At 34.7% G+C, this 14,841-nt stretch overlaps 2 protein-coding genes across 2 annotated transcripts; one reads left to right on the forward strand and one right to left on the reverse strand.

Moving 5' to 3' along the window:
* The first annotated feature begins 1,185 nt into the window (after window positions 1-1,185).
* Window positions 1,186-4,839, forward strand: LOC111018285 (nuclear transcription factor Y subunit A-1). The gene is made up of 6 exons (XM_022294317.2): window positions 1,186-1,343; window positions 2,176-2,389; window positions 2,546-2,661; window positions 2,854-2,925; window positions 3,261-3,422; window positions 3,904-4,839. The coding sequence occupies exons 2-6, from the start codon at window positions 2,191-2,193 to the stop codon at window positions 4,315-4,317; spliced, it is 963 nt and encodes a 320-aa protein (XP_022150009.1). The 5' UTR covers window positions 1,186-1,343; window positions 2,176-2,190; the 3' UTR covers window positions 4,318-4,839.
* An 894-nt stretch (window positions 4,840-5,733) lies between these two features.
* On the reverse strand, window positions 5,734-13,396 carry CCD1 (carotenoid cleavage dioxygenase 1). The gene is made up of 14 exons (XM_022292890.2): window positions 12,974-13,396; window positions 12,181-12,251; window positions 11,899-11,913; window positions 11,130-11,241; window positions 10,146-10,245; window positions 9,810-9,872; window positions 9,525-9,635; window positions 9,259-9,443; window positions 8,564-8,702; window positions 7,968-8,085; window positions 7,789-7,890; window positions 7,027-7,278; window positions 6,211-6,322; window positions 5,734-5,932 (listed from the first exon to the last, which is right to left on the reverse strand). The coding sequence occupies exons 1-14, from the start codon at window positions 13,205-13,207 to the stop codon at window positions 5,903-5,905; spliced, it is 1,644 nt and encodes a 547-aa protein (XP_022148582.1). The 5' UTR covers window positions 13,208-13,396; the 3' UTR covers window positions 5,734-5,902.
* Window positions 13,397-14,841: the final 1,445 nt, after the last annotated feature.

Consider the following 14,841-nt stretch of genomic DNA (forward strand, 5'->3'; position numbering starts at 1 on the left):
AACGAGTGAATTCTAAATGTTTTTTTTTTCTTTTTATTGAAAGTGTAGTCATTTTAAATAAAACACATTTGCTAAATAAATTTAAGAATTGAGATAGATTTTTGGAGGATGATGTTTTGAAGTGAAAACTTTTTTTTTTTCTTTCCAAATTTGTAAGAAACAGTAGTTATGCGTTTTCTCTAAAAGTATTTTTGAAAATTTCAAAATCACTCTAATATAATTCTTTTTAAAATCACTTCTAACCGGCTAACATGAACAAAATCTAGTGGTTAAAACATCTCTATTAAGTAGACTACTTTTTTTTTAATTTAATTATTAAAATGAAAAATTATCTAAGCTGTAGTTTGGAAAATTTAAGAAGATTTATTTTTAAAATTATCCGAGAAATCGTTTGAATGCAAATGAGAGGGAAAAAACGGATGGAATCTACCTCAAATTTAGTTGACCATACTTTGATTAACTAGAACAAACCAAATCTAATTAATTATTTAAATAATTAACTAATTAGAAGTGAATTTAATTAATAATTTGATTTAATTGGTTAACTAGACCAGACCAGTTGAACTTTTAGGTAGAATCCAAATTTCTTTTCTTTTTTGCCCTCCCTTCTTAGATAATTTTAATCTTCATAAATTTTTGAAGCTAGATTTAAGATAATTTTACTCATTAATAATTAGATTTTATTAACATTTAGATAATTTTATAAACAAATCTTCCTACATTTTCAAGACTATATTTAATTTAAACAATTTTATTTTTTGAGAAAAAATATGAAGAAGCATGTTATCTCTCGAGAAAACTTGAACAAACCACCTTACGTCGAGATAATTAAAGTGCAATATTTATAAAAATAGTTTTCAAATAATGATATTAAATAATTATTTTTCATAATCTTAAAAAAAAGGCCCACAATCAAAAGTAAATACTTAAAAATACTTTTCAGTCTCTAAAAGCCAGGTCAAAATTACCCCTAAAAAAGTCATTTAACGACAAATTTGGGCAATTTATTATCGTAAAGATTTAGATCTAAGTTGAAAAATATAACATTTAATTTTAAAAATACAAAGTTGGGATATTAGGGGGTTGTTGGAATTTAGGGAGGCAGAAAAATAAATTAACTGTATAAACTACCATAAATTTGTAGACTTTTTCTTTTTCTTTTTTTTTTTTAAATAAATAATATTTTTCCCCACTTCATTTTTAATTTCCTTCTTCTGTCATCTTCCGCTGCCGCTGAACACAGAGAAAAAGAGAGAGAGCGTATGGAACTGAGCTAGAAGACCAGAGAAATCTGCGAAGTTAAAGCTCCCCTAGGGTTTGATCATCTGTTCTTTATCACAGTAGTAAGTTCTTCTCCTCCAATTTGCTCTCACATGTGTCTGATTTCGCTGCTTTCAATAGGAATTTGATCCGAATTTGGTTTCACTTCACGGCTCCACTTCTCTCGAGAACTTTTTGCGTTTTTTGCATCTAGTAGCGAAAGAGTGATAAGTAGGTGGGAAACTGTTGGAATTTTGAGTTTGAGAATGGGGAGAAGAGAGTATCTTAGGCAAAACGAATGTATTCAGTAGTAGAATTCGATCGCAATAAGTGATTCTGAACTTGAAACCTTTGGTCCGATGAGGCTGGGAAACTGGACTTGCCTTCGTCTTGTTGAATTATGCATCTACTGTTTGTTTTATTTTTGTACTTTTTATTTTTCAATTTCTACTTATTTGCTTTTGCTGCATGCTCTTCGGCGACTGAGAAAGATCTTTGTTGAGCATCGGTTTTGGATCTATGGGAATTGGGGTTGAAACCTAGAGGTTGAAGTTCGTATAGACTAGATGGAAGTTTGTTTCAACATCTAGTATCTCTTATTATATCTTTAAGCTCCTCTAATGTATTGTAAATGAGTTATATGGATGGATATCTGAAAAGCTTTTATCAATATTAATTAAATAATCTTCTATCTGGCATGCTATAGCTCTTTCAATTATTTTGAGCATGTGAGGAATTTCGCGTTGCTTAGGATTTAAGAATTGGGTAAGACTGTATCCTATACAAGTGCTTTTCATGAGAAGCAAAATGGAGCAGTGTAAACTATGGAACCAGGTTTGATGCTGCGGTGTGGTATGAGTAGGTGAATTATAATGTCTTTTTTTCCTTCTAATTTTCTCCCTTTTTGAGTGCCAGGATAAGTTTTGAACGATGCCATCGAAACCAGAAAATGTAGACCAACAAGTAACTGATGGGGTGAAGTATGTGCTGCAATCGACCAAATACTCTGAGCCTTGGTGGCATGGAGTTGGGAACAACACCGCCGTTGGTGAAGATCCTATCAGAACATCTTCTGCAGACTACCTGAACGTTACTGTTTCCAGTGGAGCAACTCAGTCACAAGCAAATGGTATGGTCATGACTCGTGGTGATGAAAAGTCAATTTAAGATGTCTTTCTGGAAAGTACATGTCTGTGATGCAGATGTGATAATATTATAATTAATTTCATATTTTTGCCTATGCAAACACAATTTAAGCAATATATTGAAACTTTTCTTGTTTCAGATGAAAATATTGAGAAAGAAGTCCAGCATCTCAAGTACATTCCATTTTCTACATCCCCACCGGTGGGTGAACATCTTGATCTAAATTCCCACATGGAACTTGTTGGTCACTCAATTGTAAGAGCTCTCTGTCTCTCTCTCTCTGGAACCAATGTATACAAAGAAACAGAAATGAGCAGTGTGCCTAAGTTCTTTATTAGTGTTCACTGAATAGATTACTTCCCTATAAGAAAAATTGATGTGTGACTCTTGATACATTGCTTCCCTCTTCACTGGATACAAAAAGACTTCAAGTATCTCCATTTGCAGGTTTTGACATCATATCCTTTTTCAGATGCACAATATGGTCAAATGCTAACTTCTTATGGACCACAATCAATGGTATGCTCTGATTTCCAGGAACTGTTTCTTTTGCTAGTTCACGTGTTCCATTTTTGTTAATATGTTGTTCCTTGTATAGAATGATACATATTTTGTTAAAATTCATATGGTTAGTTGCTCACGAGTATATTTCCATTTGTATAGAAAGCATCATATCAAAATTTATTCTGTATGAATAGAGGCTAAACATGTACTTCATTATTTGTTTTTCTTTCATGTCCTTGTCATGTTTGTTTATGTATAACTTTCTTTGCAAAGAGATTTACAACTTTTGTACAGAGACTTCTTGCTGATTGGCTGATACAAGATTATGATTATTCCTGATTTTCCTGCAGTTACCTCATTTTTATGGGCTTCACCATGGTAGGATGCCTTTACCCCTTGACATGGAAGAAGAGCCCGTTTATGTAAATGCAAAGCAGTATCATGGCATCTTGAGGAGAAGACAGTCACGTGCCAAAGCTGAGCTTGAGAAGAAAGTGATAAAAAGTAGAAAGGTATATAGATAACATGTGTTGAGAAAACAAAATTGCCTCTTATAAAAATTTCATCCAAGGCCTTAGAAGACCAAAAATAGATATTTTTAGTAAAAATGAAACTTTTGTTACTTGGCTAGAAGGATGGTTTTGTTACATGGATGCCCTACCCAACTAACTTGCTCAGTTGACCCAACTTACAGATGACGAGATTCTTGATTGATTTGATTGAATTTGGATTCTCACTGTTTATTATATTTGAGATAGGGGAGTTATGATCAAGATGTTCTTGGATCCTAAATCATATTTTTAGTTGGCCTACACGGTTGGGAGAGTCATGTTAGTGTTTGATATGACTACGATAGACGATCTTTTATATGTTTCATTTCATCAGTGTTATCTTGTCGTATCTATCACGGTCACGCTCTCCAGGTCAATTATATTTCATTGAAGATGTATCCCATAATTTACCTTTATGGATATTCATTTTCATTTGGTGCAGCCATACCTTCATGAATCCAGACACCTCCACGCTATGAGACGAGCAAGAGGCAGCGGAGGGCGTTTCCTCAATACCAAAAAGCTCAACAATGTTATTTCCAATACATCAACAGAGGAAGACTTCAATTCTGGTGCAAACCATTTCACAAAATCTGTAAGTGAGGCTGGATCAAATTACATGGCGACTGATGAAAATGGAGTTAAGGATACGCATGATGATCAGCAGGAGGGCAGCAGAGGGTTCATGAATCAAAATATGCATATAACACACGCTTTCTTTGATGGAAAATCAAATGGCCATGGTTTATCCACTTACAATTCCCAACTCTCCGATGTTGAGGGAGGGCATCTCGGTCAACCGCACGAAAGCATGCAGGTGAACGGGGCTCCACAGAGGGCCATCCCCATCAAGTGAAAGTTTCTTAATGGGGGGTGGGGGTTTTCCAGCACTGCTTTAACCAGTTTCTGTGCAAAAAGAACTTGAAGATTCAGTATTACTGTTAGATTCTTGTGAGGAGGCTCAGTTTCTGGTCGTAAGCTGATGGATTTGTGCCCCTTTTCTGCTTGGAAGAAAGCCGCCATTGGTGGTGTTTCTCAGGCAATTCATTCTTGGCTTTAGTTGGTACTCTGAGGTGGAATAGAGGAGGATGAAGAAATGCAGTGCACCAAAAATGAGGTTACATCCGCTGCTACTTCTCTTCTCTTCAATTTTACCTCTTCTCTGTTACGTATTTAGTTCTAAATCTGAAAGTGTGTCAAAGAAAAACACAAATTTTAAGTGTGCAGACATGTCACTTCATTTAGGTGCAATCGTGTGCTGTATCTATTTAACTTCGTGTGTGTTTCTGATGATTTGGATTTTCATGTTTGCGGACTTGCAGACATTAAGGACAAATGTTCAAACCTTTAATATTCAGTGGAAAGCTTAATTTATATATTTGTTGCTCGTTCATGAAATAATATTACTTGGTTTGTGAACTTTCAAAAAGTCTATTTCAGTCCAATTTTTTTGGAAGATAATCATTTTAGTTCTCCTATTTTGTATTCACTTTTTAGATGAATATGTAGCTTGAATATATATATATATATATATATCAATGTTGTGCTAACAAGAATGTACTACAGTCATATAAATTACCTAAAGCAAGTATTGAGTGGAAAAATATTAAAGAGAAGAATAATAGCAAGAAACTTTAAGAACTAAAATAGTCTTTAAGAACTAAAATAGTTGATTTTGAAAGTCGAAGAACCATAGTAATAGTCTCATGGTAGAGTTCAGGCGGGAGAGGGACTGAGTGAGCAGAAGAAAAGGTCGAGAGAGAGGGAGAGAGAGGAGGGGGGGCTAGGTGGGTAGTACTGCAGTAGAATAGGGTTTTTTTTAATTATTTATTTTATTTTTTATATATATACGTAAACGAGATAGGGAACAGACAGATACAAACGTCTCCCATCCCTGCCCTGTAAAGAGTCTAAACGAGAATTCTCTGCATTGTTAAGGGTGGTCCCTACGGGTAAAAAATAACCACATTATTTCGTGATGTTAAAAAAATTCTAGATTGTCAAATGATAATATATTTTTTTCATATCCGTAAGTGTCTAGGCTAGCTTCTACGCATCTCAACCTTACCACATTTGGTGCCAAGAAAATATTAGAAGTTTTTTCATTCAAGCAAAACCATTATTTCCCATTTCACTCCTTCAAAAGAAGAAAAGGAAAAATAAAAAAGCAGCGATTTGTGAGCATATTGAAGTGGGCGATAGAATATACCCTCTCCTGAAGAGATGAATTTTTCCCAGTAAGAGAGAGCTAGCTTCATACCTTTGACCATAATTCTTGGGCAACGGAGAAGGGTAATTTATTCATAAATGAGTTCAAGATCATGAAGAGAAGAAGCACAATATGTATAATTTAATCATCAGAAACAAGCAGAGGCAAAAATATTTCAAGATAAAAGATGAATATATTACATGCTACCAACTGTTTGTTTATCTTCTTCCAGTCAGAGCCTTTCTTGTTCTTGAAGTTGCTCCTGTTGAGAAACATAGAATGAGAATGTAAAGCACTAAAACTCAAATAAGAGAATTCCAAATGCTAATCGGTACAGAATCTACGCTTATTTTCAACTCCCTGAAGCCAAGAATCCCATTATTGATCAAGTCGGGGCGGTACCCCGTTCATGATTGCCAATATTGGATAAAAATGGTTTATGTTTCTTGGTGAAATTGGGACCAGAGAATTCTAAAGACATGTTTGATTTGTTAACGTTTATCAGAAAGCCAACAGAATGCAAATGACTTTGACACTAACCTCTGTTACAAAGAAGGCATGAAACCCGTATGGAACTCTGTGTGGCAGTTCAACGACTGCAACAGGCTCAGTTGACATAGTTTTTGCATCAATGACATTCACCGATGATTTTCTGCACGAAACAATGAAAATTATTACCCTCCATCTTTAGCAAAATGTGATTCTTCACCGGTATTCATCATTCGGTAAAACTCCATCTTTAGCAAAATGTGATTCTTCAACGGTATTCGTCATTCGGTAAAACTGCCTACTTGCTTTCTTATGAAAATACCGAGGCTGCTGCTCTGCTACAGGGTTAAACTTAAATTCTATATTTCATGCTGACAGTTAGAGCCGAGGATAGCCACCAAATACCCATAAACTTTGTCATTCGTTTAAAAAATACTCCGGTCCTTTTAAAAGTTTCAATACTGCCCTTCATCTTTAATAAAGGTTTCAAAAATACTTCTTCATCGAACCTCCATTAATATTTTAAATGGAAAATTAACGTGGCATAATCACGTAGCAATTAACATGAAAACTTGCCTCATTTCTACGTTAATTACCACGTCATTCAAGATTCTGTCACATCACCTTTTCGGTCAAAATATTAATAGATATTTGCTCAAAGGTATTTCTGAACGTTTATGAAATTTTAAGGCAGTATTGAAACTTTTGAAAGGATAAGGGTATTTCCAACTACCGGTTATATGATGTATTAGAAATATAAATGCATATATGACACAAAGATATATTAGAAGTGGAAAGCTTATATGATGTATTAGAAATATAAATACATATACGACACAAAACTATTTTAGAAGTGGAAAGCAGTACCCGGTGTTCTCATCATGTACGAAGAATATTAAGTAGCCATCATCTTCTTCTGAAGTGGTGCCAGGTATGCGAGGAACAAAGATAGCTTCAGAACCAAATCTACCAGGTCCGAGGTCATAGAGGCCCTGAACATTTCCTCCAACTTCAATCTTTGTTTTTCCAGTTTCTGGTTTAGCATTCAGATCAAATTTGGCAATCCCCGTGACTTTTGCAATGCTGTCCAGTATAGTTCCATATACATATTGTTGTTTCCTGATTGCATACGGAGTACGTGTAGTAGTTATTTATCAATTCTTTACTTGGGATTTAGGAATCCAGTTCATCAGAATCAGGACAAAAGTAACGTGAGAGTTATATAGATCAATTAAAAGGAGGGATTTTGGCCAAGGAAATGATGAACTGCAATAGATGACATAAAGTGGTATCGCTAAAACATTGTAGACCCATTGTCTTCTTCAAATAAAAGATCTACCTTTACATAATTTTGAACGTATGATGTTCCATTTCATACAAACAGTAAAAGATATCAATTACTCTGATACTCAAGTGAATAGAACCTCAGTTCCCCTATGGCTAATAGTGTTTCTGAAGATGTCTCCTAAATGAGGGTTCTTGATCTTTAATTGGAAATCTGGAAATGAGCAGAAATGACCTCTAATTGAAGTGATTCAAGTTCCAAAGTTGAACGTTCCATCAGAGATCCACATGGATTTGAACCGATATTCTATTCCAAATACTAGCAAATTAAGGGAATTAAAATACCTGCCAGTGTAGCTTTCGTTCACTCTAGGAAAATCTACAGCAGATTCTGATAGTTTCTTCTGTGAAGCTCGACCAGATTTAAGATTGAATCTCATCTCATACCTAAAAGATGGCAAAAGTTAGAAATATCACAACCACATCAAAACTTTTCTTCATGTAGAAATGGTTTAGAGTCCTACAGCTCATTTGAGAAGTTCTCAAGCTTCTCCTTGACAGACCCACTGACCATGTCCAAGTCTGGGTTCTCAAGACGGCAAGTAATCAAAACTACTTCATCTCCTTCCTCCCAGGCATTAGCTAAGCACAAGTATACATCATAAATGATGAAAATGGAAAGAGTAGGAAAATATTACAGTATGTTTTATTAGCGAAATAAAGAGATTGCAATACTGAAAGGTGTTCGAGGAAAAAAAGAAGTTAGGACCCTTAAAAAATCAGGGCATAAATAAAGAGACAAATCAAATATCAACATAAATCTTGCAAAAAGTCCAATTACAAGCATGAAAAACATTCATACACACAACATGAATAACAAAAAACTGGTAAAGTTCAACAGAAAATGAGTCAAAGAGGATCCATTCGTGGAAATGCTATAAAAGTAAAACCAATTATACAATCTCCGATTACCTAATCATATGAATTGTGTCCATAACCACATGTTGTAGTACTCATAATGGCATCGACACTAAAGATTGTAATTTAGCTATTCATAACACTATCAAACATCATGCCAGAGATATTTCTTGCAATGGACATAAGTAGCATTGGTGCTCACCATTATGAAATATAAAACAATTTGGAAGCTCAAACCATCGGATAAGCAAATCATCTCTTGCATATCTTGGAAGCACGCCAAACCGTGCTCTTTTAGTAGCATCAAATGTGAAAATTAACTTATTTTCTTTGACCATTTCCTGAAAATTGACAAGTTTTTAATGGTTACATGATCAACCATAAGATTACGAAGTTCAGGATTCAACCATCATGCTCCAAATAATTGAATTCGAAAATAAAACAACATATGCTCAAATAGTCAGTCCAACTCTATAAGAATGAAGCTGAGTTGAAAATCCACTAAAAATTCCCCTGAGGCACATAATAGATTAAAAATCTCATTTCTATTTAATCACGTATGGTATTTGGTGAGTTTTTCCAGGATAATTTTAATTCCTTTTCTTTATTCATTCTTTTAACTATTTCTAAATTTGAGTGGCAATAACCATTTTAAGAAAGAATTGATGCTTAGACGAGATTATGAATGGGAAATATACTTTTCCATGTTGTGTACATCACTCTTGCTTTCTTATACCATTGCAAGGAAATGGAATGCAGTGTCAATTCGTAAAAGAAAATTATGAGAATGTTGTGTACATTACTCTTGCTTTCTTATACCATTGTTAGTCAGTAGCATGATTTATCTGGATTGACAATATAAAATTAATAACAAAAAATGCCACACAAGTGTCATACCTTGGGTTTAAAATATAAAGGAAGATCCATAAAAATTGCATAATTTTCAGTAATGGCGAAGTCATGCATCATGACCGGGTTTGGTATTGTGATTGGTATTGGGTCATGCATGAGACCATCCTTGGAAATAACTCTGTAAGTAACATATGGTGGTGAATGGGAATAACCAAATGTAAACATTTCGCCTGCATGCAGGAAGTTGATCAGCACAGAGCAGTTCATCATATTTCAACAAACTTAATCAGTGTCTTTCAGGAAGCTTATACCAGTCACTGGGTCAACCTTTGGGTGAGCAGTGAAGGAGTGCGTTAATCTCTTGTCATAATCCAGCAGACCAAGTGTTTGCAGGTCTCCATCCTCCAACACTTTTATAACATCTACATCAAGCCAAAGCATTTAATCAACGAACTTTCTCTTTTCTAATTCTATTTTATTTATTCAGAGGGAGAGGGGGGAGGACAGCTGAAGTGATCTTACCTTCCCCGTCAAGATCTTAAGACTAATGTTTGAGGGGAAGATATCTGAACTTAAAAGAATAAAGGTAAGCTTACAAGGTTTATCTGCCTCCGATAGTGCAAGCAGCTTCCCATGATGATATATGAGAGCCGTGTTACCTAGAAAAGTTAATGAGCGACAGCTTCCGACGATTAAAATTTAAGTTCCATAGAAAGGAAAGCTGTAAAGAACATAACAATGCATGCACATTTGCATCATATCTATATTAGAAACGCTCCCACATATTATTATTATCATTGATTAACAAATGAACAGGACTATTCACTTGAGCTTTTCAGGATACCCTGCTCAGGTATATATATTCTACATCACATGAAGGAGTCTCATAGGGCAACTACGTTTTCCATGAAAATTTATTGAAAACAAACTACCTGTCCCAGTTCCATATGAAACATCCAACACTTTCAACTTTGCTCTCAGCATTTGCATATTGACCATTATTAACCCAAAGAACCCTTTGAGATCACCAATCTGGAAATGACATCAAAAGGTTAACAACAATCAATTAACTTTTTCACGCTCATCATTCCTAAAACTAATTAGCACAATTTCCTACAGGCCACTCATCAAGAATGCAATGACAGACATCTGAACAGATTAATAAAATTGAAGAATATTAGAATGATGGCATGAGGTAAAAGGAACAAGTCAATAACAGTAAAGAGAACAATCGGAAGGTATACAATCAGATAGGACGTGGACTTCATTTTTAACAGTAACATTGGAAAGCAGAATCATAGCAACTCTAATAACATCCATTAACTGGTTTTTTTTTGTTGTTTTTTTTTATATTTTTTTTATTTTGGGGTGGGGGGTAAGCACATTGTACAGCTCACCTAAAGCTGGTAGGTCTAAAAGTACCGTTTGCAAGTGAAGAAAAAATACAGACTCCCCAAGATCTTCAAGGATCTCTTAGCTCCCAAAAATCTCTCTAGGCCAAAGCTCTACTGACTTACAGAATACCCTTAACACCTTCGTATCTTGCTAAATATTCCCTACCCTCGCCATAGTAGACTACTATTTTGTTTGTTACTAAAAAAACGGGCCTCACATGTCCATGCATAAAACACTCCCCTTACTAAGAATACAACTGATACTTGGTAGGCATGGCTACCTTCCTCCCAGGATATGCAAATCGAATTGGAGGCCTTGTATTCCTATCGAAAGCATCATAATATGACAAGAAATGGTCTACAGTGATGCGTAAAATAAGATAGCACAAAATCACATCAGCGAGTGAATAAAAAAGAAGAACCTTCAGATCCAATAAATTCCACAACCCCAGCCATTTCCACATAGGAGGAGAAATTTTTTTTTTAGAAGAATGGAAGTATTCATGTAGCATGACAGTATACCTTCATGAATTTAGCACCTCCAAAATATTCTTCTTGTTTAAGTCGAGATGTCTTCACATAACGGGAAACATATGTTGCTTTTCCATCTTTAATGCGCAGTCCATGGATCATGCTACAAAAGAAATTATCAACACATAATAGGATCCAGGCAATATATATAACAGAAGGAAAGATAAATAGAATAGCTGAATTAGATGGTCAAAAACTTTGGATATCATGGTTCAAACAGAACTACTTTCTCTGAGACTTGGATATTTCTTGAATGTGATTTTAAAGTTCACAGAACTACCCTGATTTTTTGGTTACCTGACAATAACAAAAGAATGAAAATGTTTGAAGGACACAACTGTTCTTAGCAATTAACCAAGGAAGATTGGGAATGCAATAAAAGAGAATTTTCTACTCATATGAGTCATACCGCGAAAAGGCATATTTTTTCAAGCATCAAGAGAGGGGACATTGTCCGTTGCAGTTTATAGAGTTCTTAAATGATACGCCCAAACCCTATAAAATTTTATGAATAACATAACCCTGAATAGCCTTTCCACGGAACATTAACAAGTCAATTAAAGGACGACATTCATACTGTGGGACAAAAATTGAGCTATTCAATTCAGAACTCACATTAATAACTGAATCCATCACATTTAGGACTGTAATGGTGTTCATTTGTGAAATTAATCAACAGTCAGAAACATAAATGAATGTTATCTTTAAGTATGCTGCAGGTGAAATAATGGGGTGAGTTAGGATGCAGAAGGCGACGTACCCATCTCCGTCAAACCTGCACATGGAAAAACATAAATAAGGAACATTTCATCTAATCCAACCACTAAATGATTTACAAAAAAAAATAGAAGAACACGACTCCCTTCACCCTTTGCTGCCACCAACCGCCCACCCCGTAAAAAATAATAGTAAAATAAATTAAAAGAATAAGCACAAGAAGGCATTATGCATAAATAGAGAGAGCTACACTTTGTCTCTACTCTCTACCAAGATTATGAAGGACCCATCTGCACAAAAATGCTTAAAACTTAACAAACCATACCAGTGATAGCCAGCAACTGGGCTAAACTTCGGATTTGGTCCCACCCTAACAAACTCTCCATTTAAGCATTCCTGTAAGTTATAGCACATTCCACATTGGAAGTAACAAAATCGTGAAAAAACACAATCCAAGAGAAGATCAAAATTAAAACGCAGTATGCAGAAGTGTCGACAGCCCATATACAAAGAATTAAATCTAGCACAAACATATACAAATTAACAAAAAGATAGTTCAAAAGCCGCCTCTGACATTACCCTGCAGCTTAAAAATTCTTTTCTTCTAAATTATCAAACTAACTTTACACCGTCCCCTCCTTAACATGCGCACGCACAAAGGCCATCCATCAAAAATTCAGATAGCTTAAATGGGTTGAGTTATTTCAGGAAACGAGACCTCCAAGACTTCAACTCAAATTTTCAGATGAAGCCTCTCTTCTACAAACAAATGAACCATAGCACATCTAGGTTCGAACTGTATTAAGCCCTACAAAATAAATTATTTTAAAACTGAATTTAATCACTTGCAAAACATGAAGTAGTATCAATCTTAAGAAAGAATCAGTCCAGAAATTCAACAGCATTACAGCATATGAAAACTGTTTGGTGCAGGGTTCCCCATGCTCAGCACCATAGAATAGTCTAAGAAAGACAACAAATACTAAGAGCTGACGATAGAGCCAATCGAGGGAGACCCACAAACACGAAACCCAATTGAACTTATCGAGCAACGCTTCTGAATTAACAAATACCGATCAGAAGGCAGAGTACAATCATCTACGACATGTCGGACTTACCGGAAGATACCCTTTAACAGGGAGATCGGTAATCGGAGGCGTCTCATCGCGAACCGGAGCGAAATTACCGGAAAGATAATGCTGAGGGTTTGAAGCATCATACATGAGCTTCACAAACAGCTTCTCCAACAAATCCGTGGCCTTCGAAGCCAGGCCTTTGCTTGGCTTGGGATTGACCTCCACCAACGAGCGGTCAACAACTCCGCCATTGAGCTTCTGCTTCTCCTCCGCCATTGATGGTCCGACGAGTGCAGAATCAGTGTCAGTCACAGGATCGCGAGTGGACTGAGTTGGGAACAGAGAGAATTGGGATTGCCTTGAAATAATCGATGGAATTGGAAACTAGCGATTTGTGGGAGAAAGTACGGCCACGTAGTGATGCTGAATGCTGATGTTAATTTTTCTATGGAAATTCTTTCCACTACCATACAATCTTTCGTCCATTAACGGACAACTCTGTAACATTCATAAACTCCATGGTGATTGGTGTGCATCATTTTTCATTAGCCTAAACTAAATAAATAAATAACTCATCATTTAATATAATATTAAAAGTTGATGCGGTCGGATCTAGAATAACATGACAATGATGTGGAAGCGATTAAATTTAAAAAGAAAATGTGAAAGAAACTACAAGGATTAGGACAAAATTAAGTAGATAACGAAGAAACAAACTTTCATGTTAATTGCCACGTTATTATAGATTTTGTCACGTTAATTTTCCATTTGAAATATTATCATATGTTTGCTTAAAAGATATGATTTGAAACAAGTTGAGTAATATTAAAACTTTTGAAATAATAGATGTGTTTTTTAAACAAATGACAAAATTCAAGGGTACTGTTTGTAGTTTAGAATTTTTCCTTATTTGTTACATCAGCATCATTTAAAAATATGTGTCAATATGTGAATGAAATGATTCATTCGAATATAACTTTCAAATATATATTACACACACATAGATAATACTTATTATCACTACAAAAGTAGATGGGTTAATCTTTCACACTTTTTATAATTGTTGAACTAAAAAAATAGTACGAAGGAAGGACAAGTGCTAAAGCGAGTATAAGTCAGTGCTAATTGGCATTGATAGTTACATGGAGATAATGATGTTTATTTAGTTATAAAAATTTTAATCGCGATTATGAAATTGTGATTTTGATTCTAATAAGTCTCAATTATTAATTTTTTTTAGTACAATATGTGAGGTGGGAAAAACAATCTCTTAATTGGAGATATATGTCAATTATCGCTGAATTAGGTTTGTTTTTGCATTTTAATGTATATATTCACTAGATCTATAAGTGATAATCTAACGAGACATATATCATTTACATAGTTTAAGCATACATCAAAAGGTCGAAAAATGGAGTCAACTCCTCCATGTTATTGAATAAAAAAATATATATGACAATGGATAAAACACAAAATAGTAGATGGATATAATATAATAAGCATGGGTAGGCTCAAAAGATTAGCAGGTAGGCAAAATACATTTTTACTCTGAATATTTAGGTCCACTAGCCCTACAAGGAATAGACACAATGTTTAAGAACTAAATTAATTAAAAATATAATGCTTTAAACCATAGGTACTCAGATTTTATATTTTCAACTTATGCAAGGGGAGATGTTAAGTCTAGTTTTTTTTCCGGAGTTTAACAATGATTAGAAGATTTGAACCTTCAAGGTTTAAAAAATGATGCAATACGCCAACTACTTGAACTATTCTCACAATAGTGAGATAATTTTTTAAACCCATGTCATTAAACTAAAATATCACGTACTATAGTTAACACGTCACATCCATCGATAATTCCTATCATCTTTCACTAATGACAAAAACAACTTTTAATAAATTTTAAT

This window comes from Momordica charantia, assembly GCF_013281855.1.
Source record: "Momordica charantia cultivar OHB3-1 chromosome 9 unlocalized genomic scaffold, Mcharantia_2.0 BLBB01000009.1, whole genome shotgun sequence".
Classification (NCBI taxonomy): Eukaryota; Viridiplantae; Streptophyta; class Magnoliopsida; order Cucurbitales; family Cucurbitaceae; genus Momordica; species Momordica charantia.

Coding starts and splice junctions, on each gene's coding strand:
- LOC111018285 (XM_022294317.2), top strand. CDS start 2,191: ATGCCATCGAAACCAGAAAATGTAGACCAACAAGTAACTGATGGGGTG. Junction 2,926..3,260: donor CTTATGGACCACAATCAATG/GTATGCTCTGAT, acceptor ATTTTCCTGCAG/TTACCTCATTTTTATGGGCT. Junction 3,423..3,903: donor AAGTGATAAAAAGTAGAAAG/GTATATAGATAA, acceptor CATTTGGTGCAG/CCATACCTTCATGAATCCAG.
- CCD1 (XM_022292890.2), bottom strand. CDS start 13,207: ATGGCGGAGGAGAAGCAGAAGCTCAATGGCGGAGTTGTTGACCGCTCG. Junction 7,891..7,967: donor GAGAACTTCTCAAATGAGCT/GTAGGACTCTAA, acceptor GCCATCTTTTAG/GTATGAGATGAGATTCAATC. Junction 6,323..7,026: donor GTACATGATGAGAACACCGG/GTACTGCTTTCC, acceptor TGTTTCGTGCAG/AAAATCATCGGTGAATGTCA.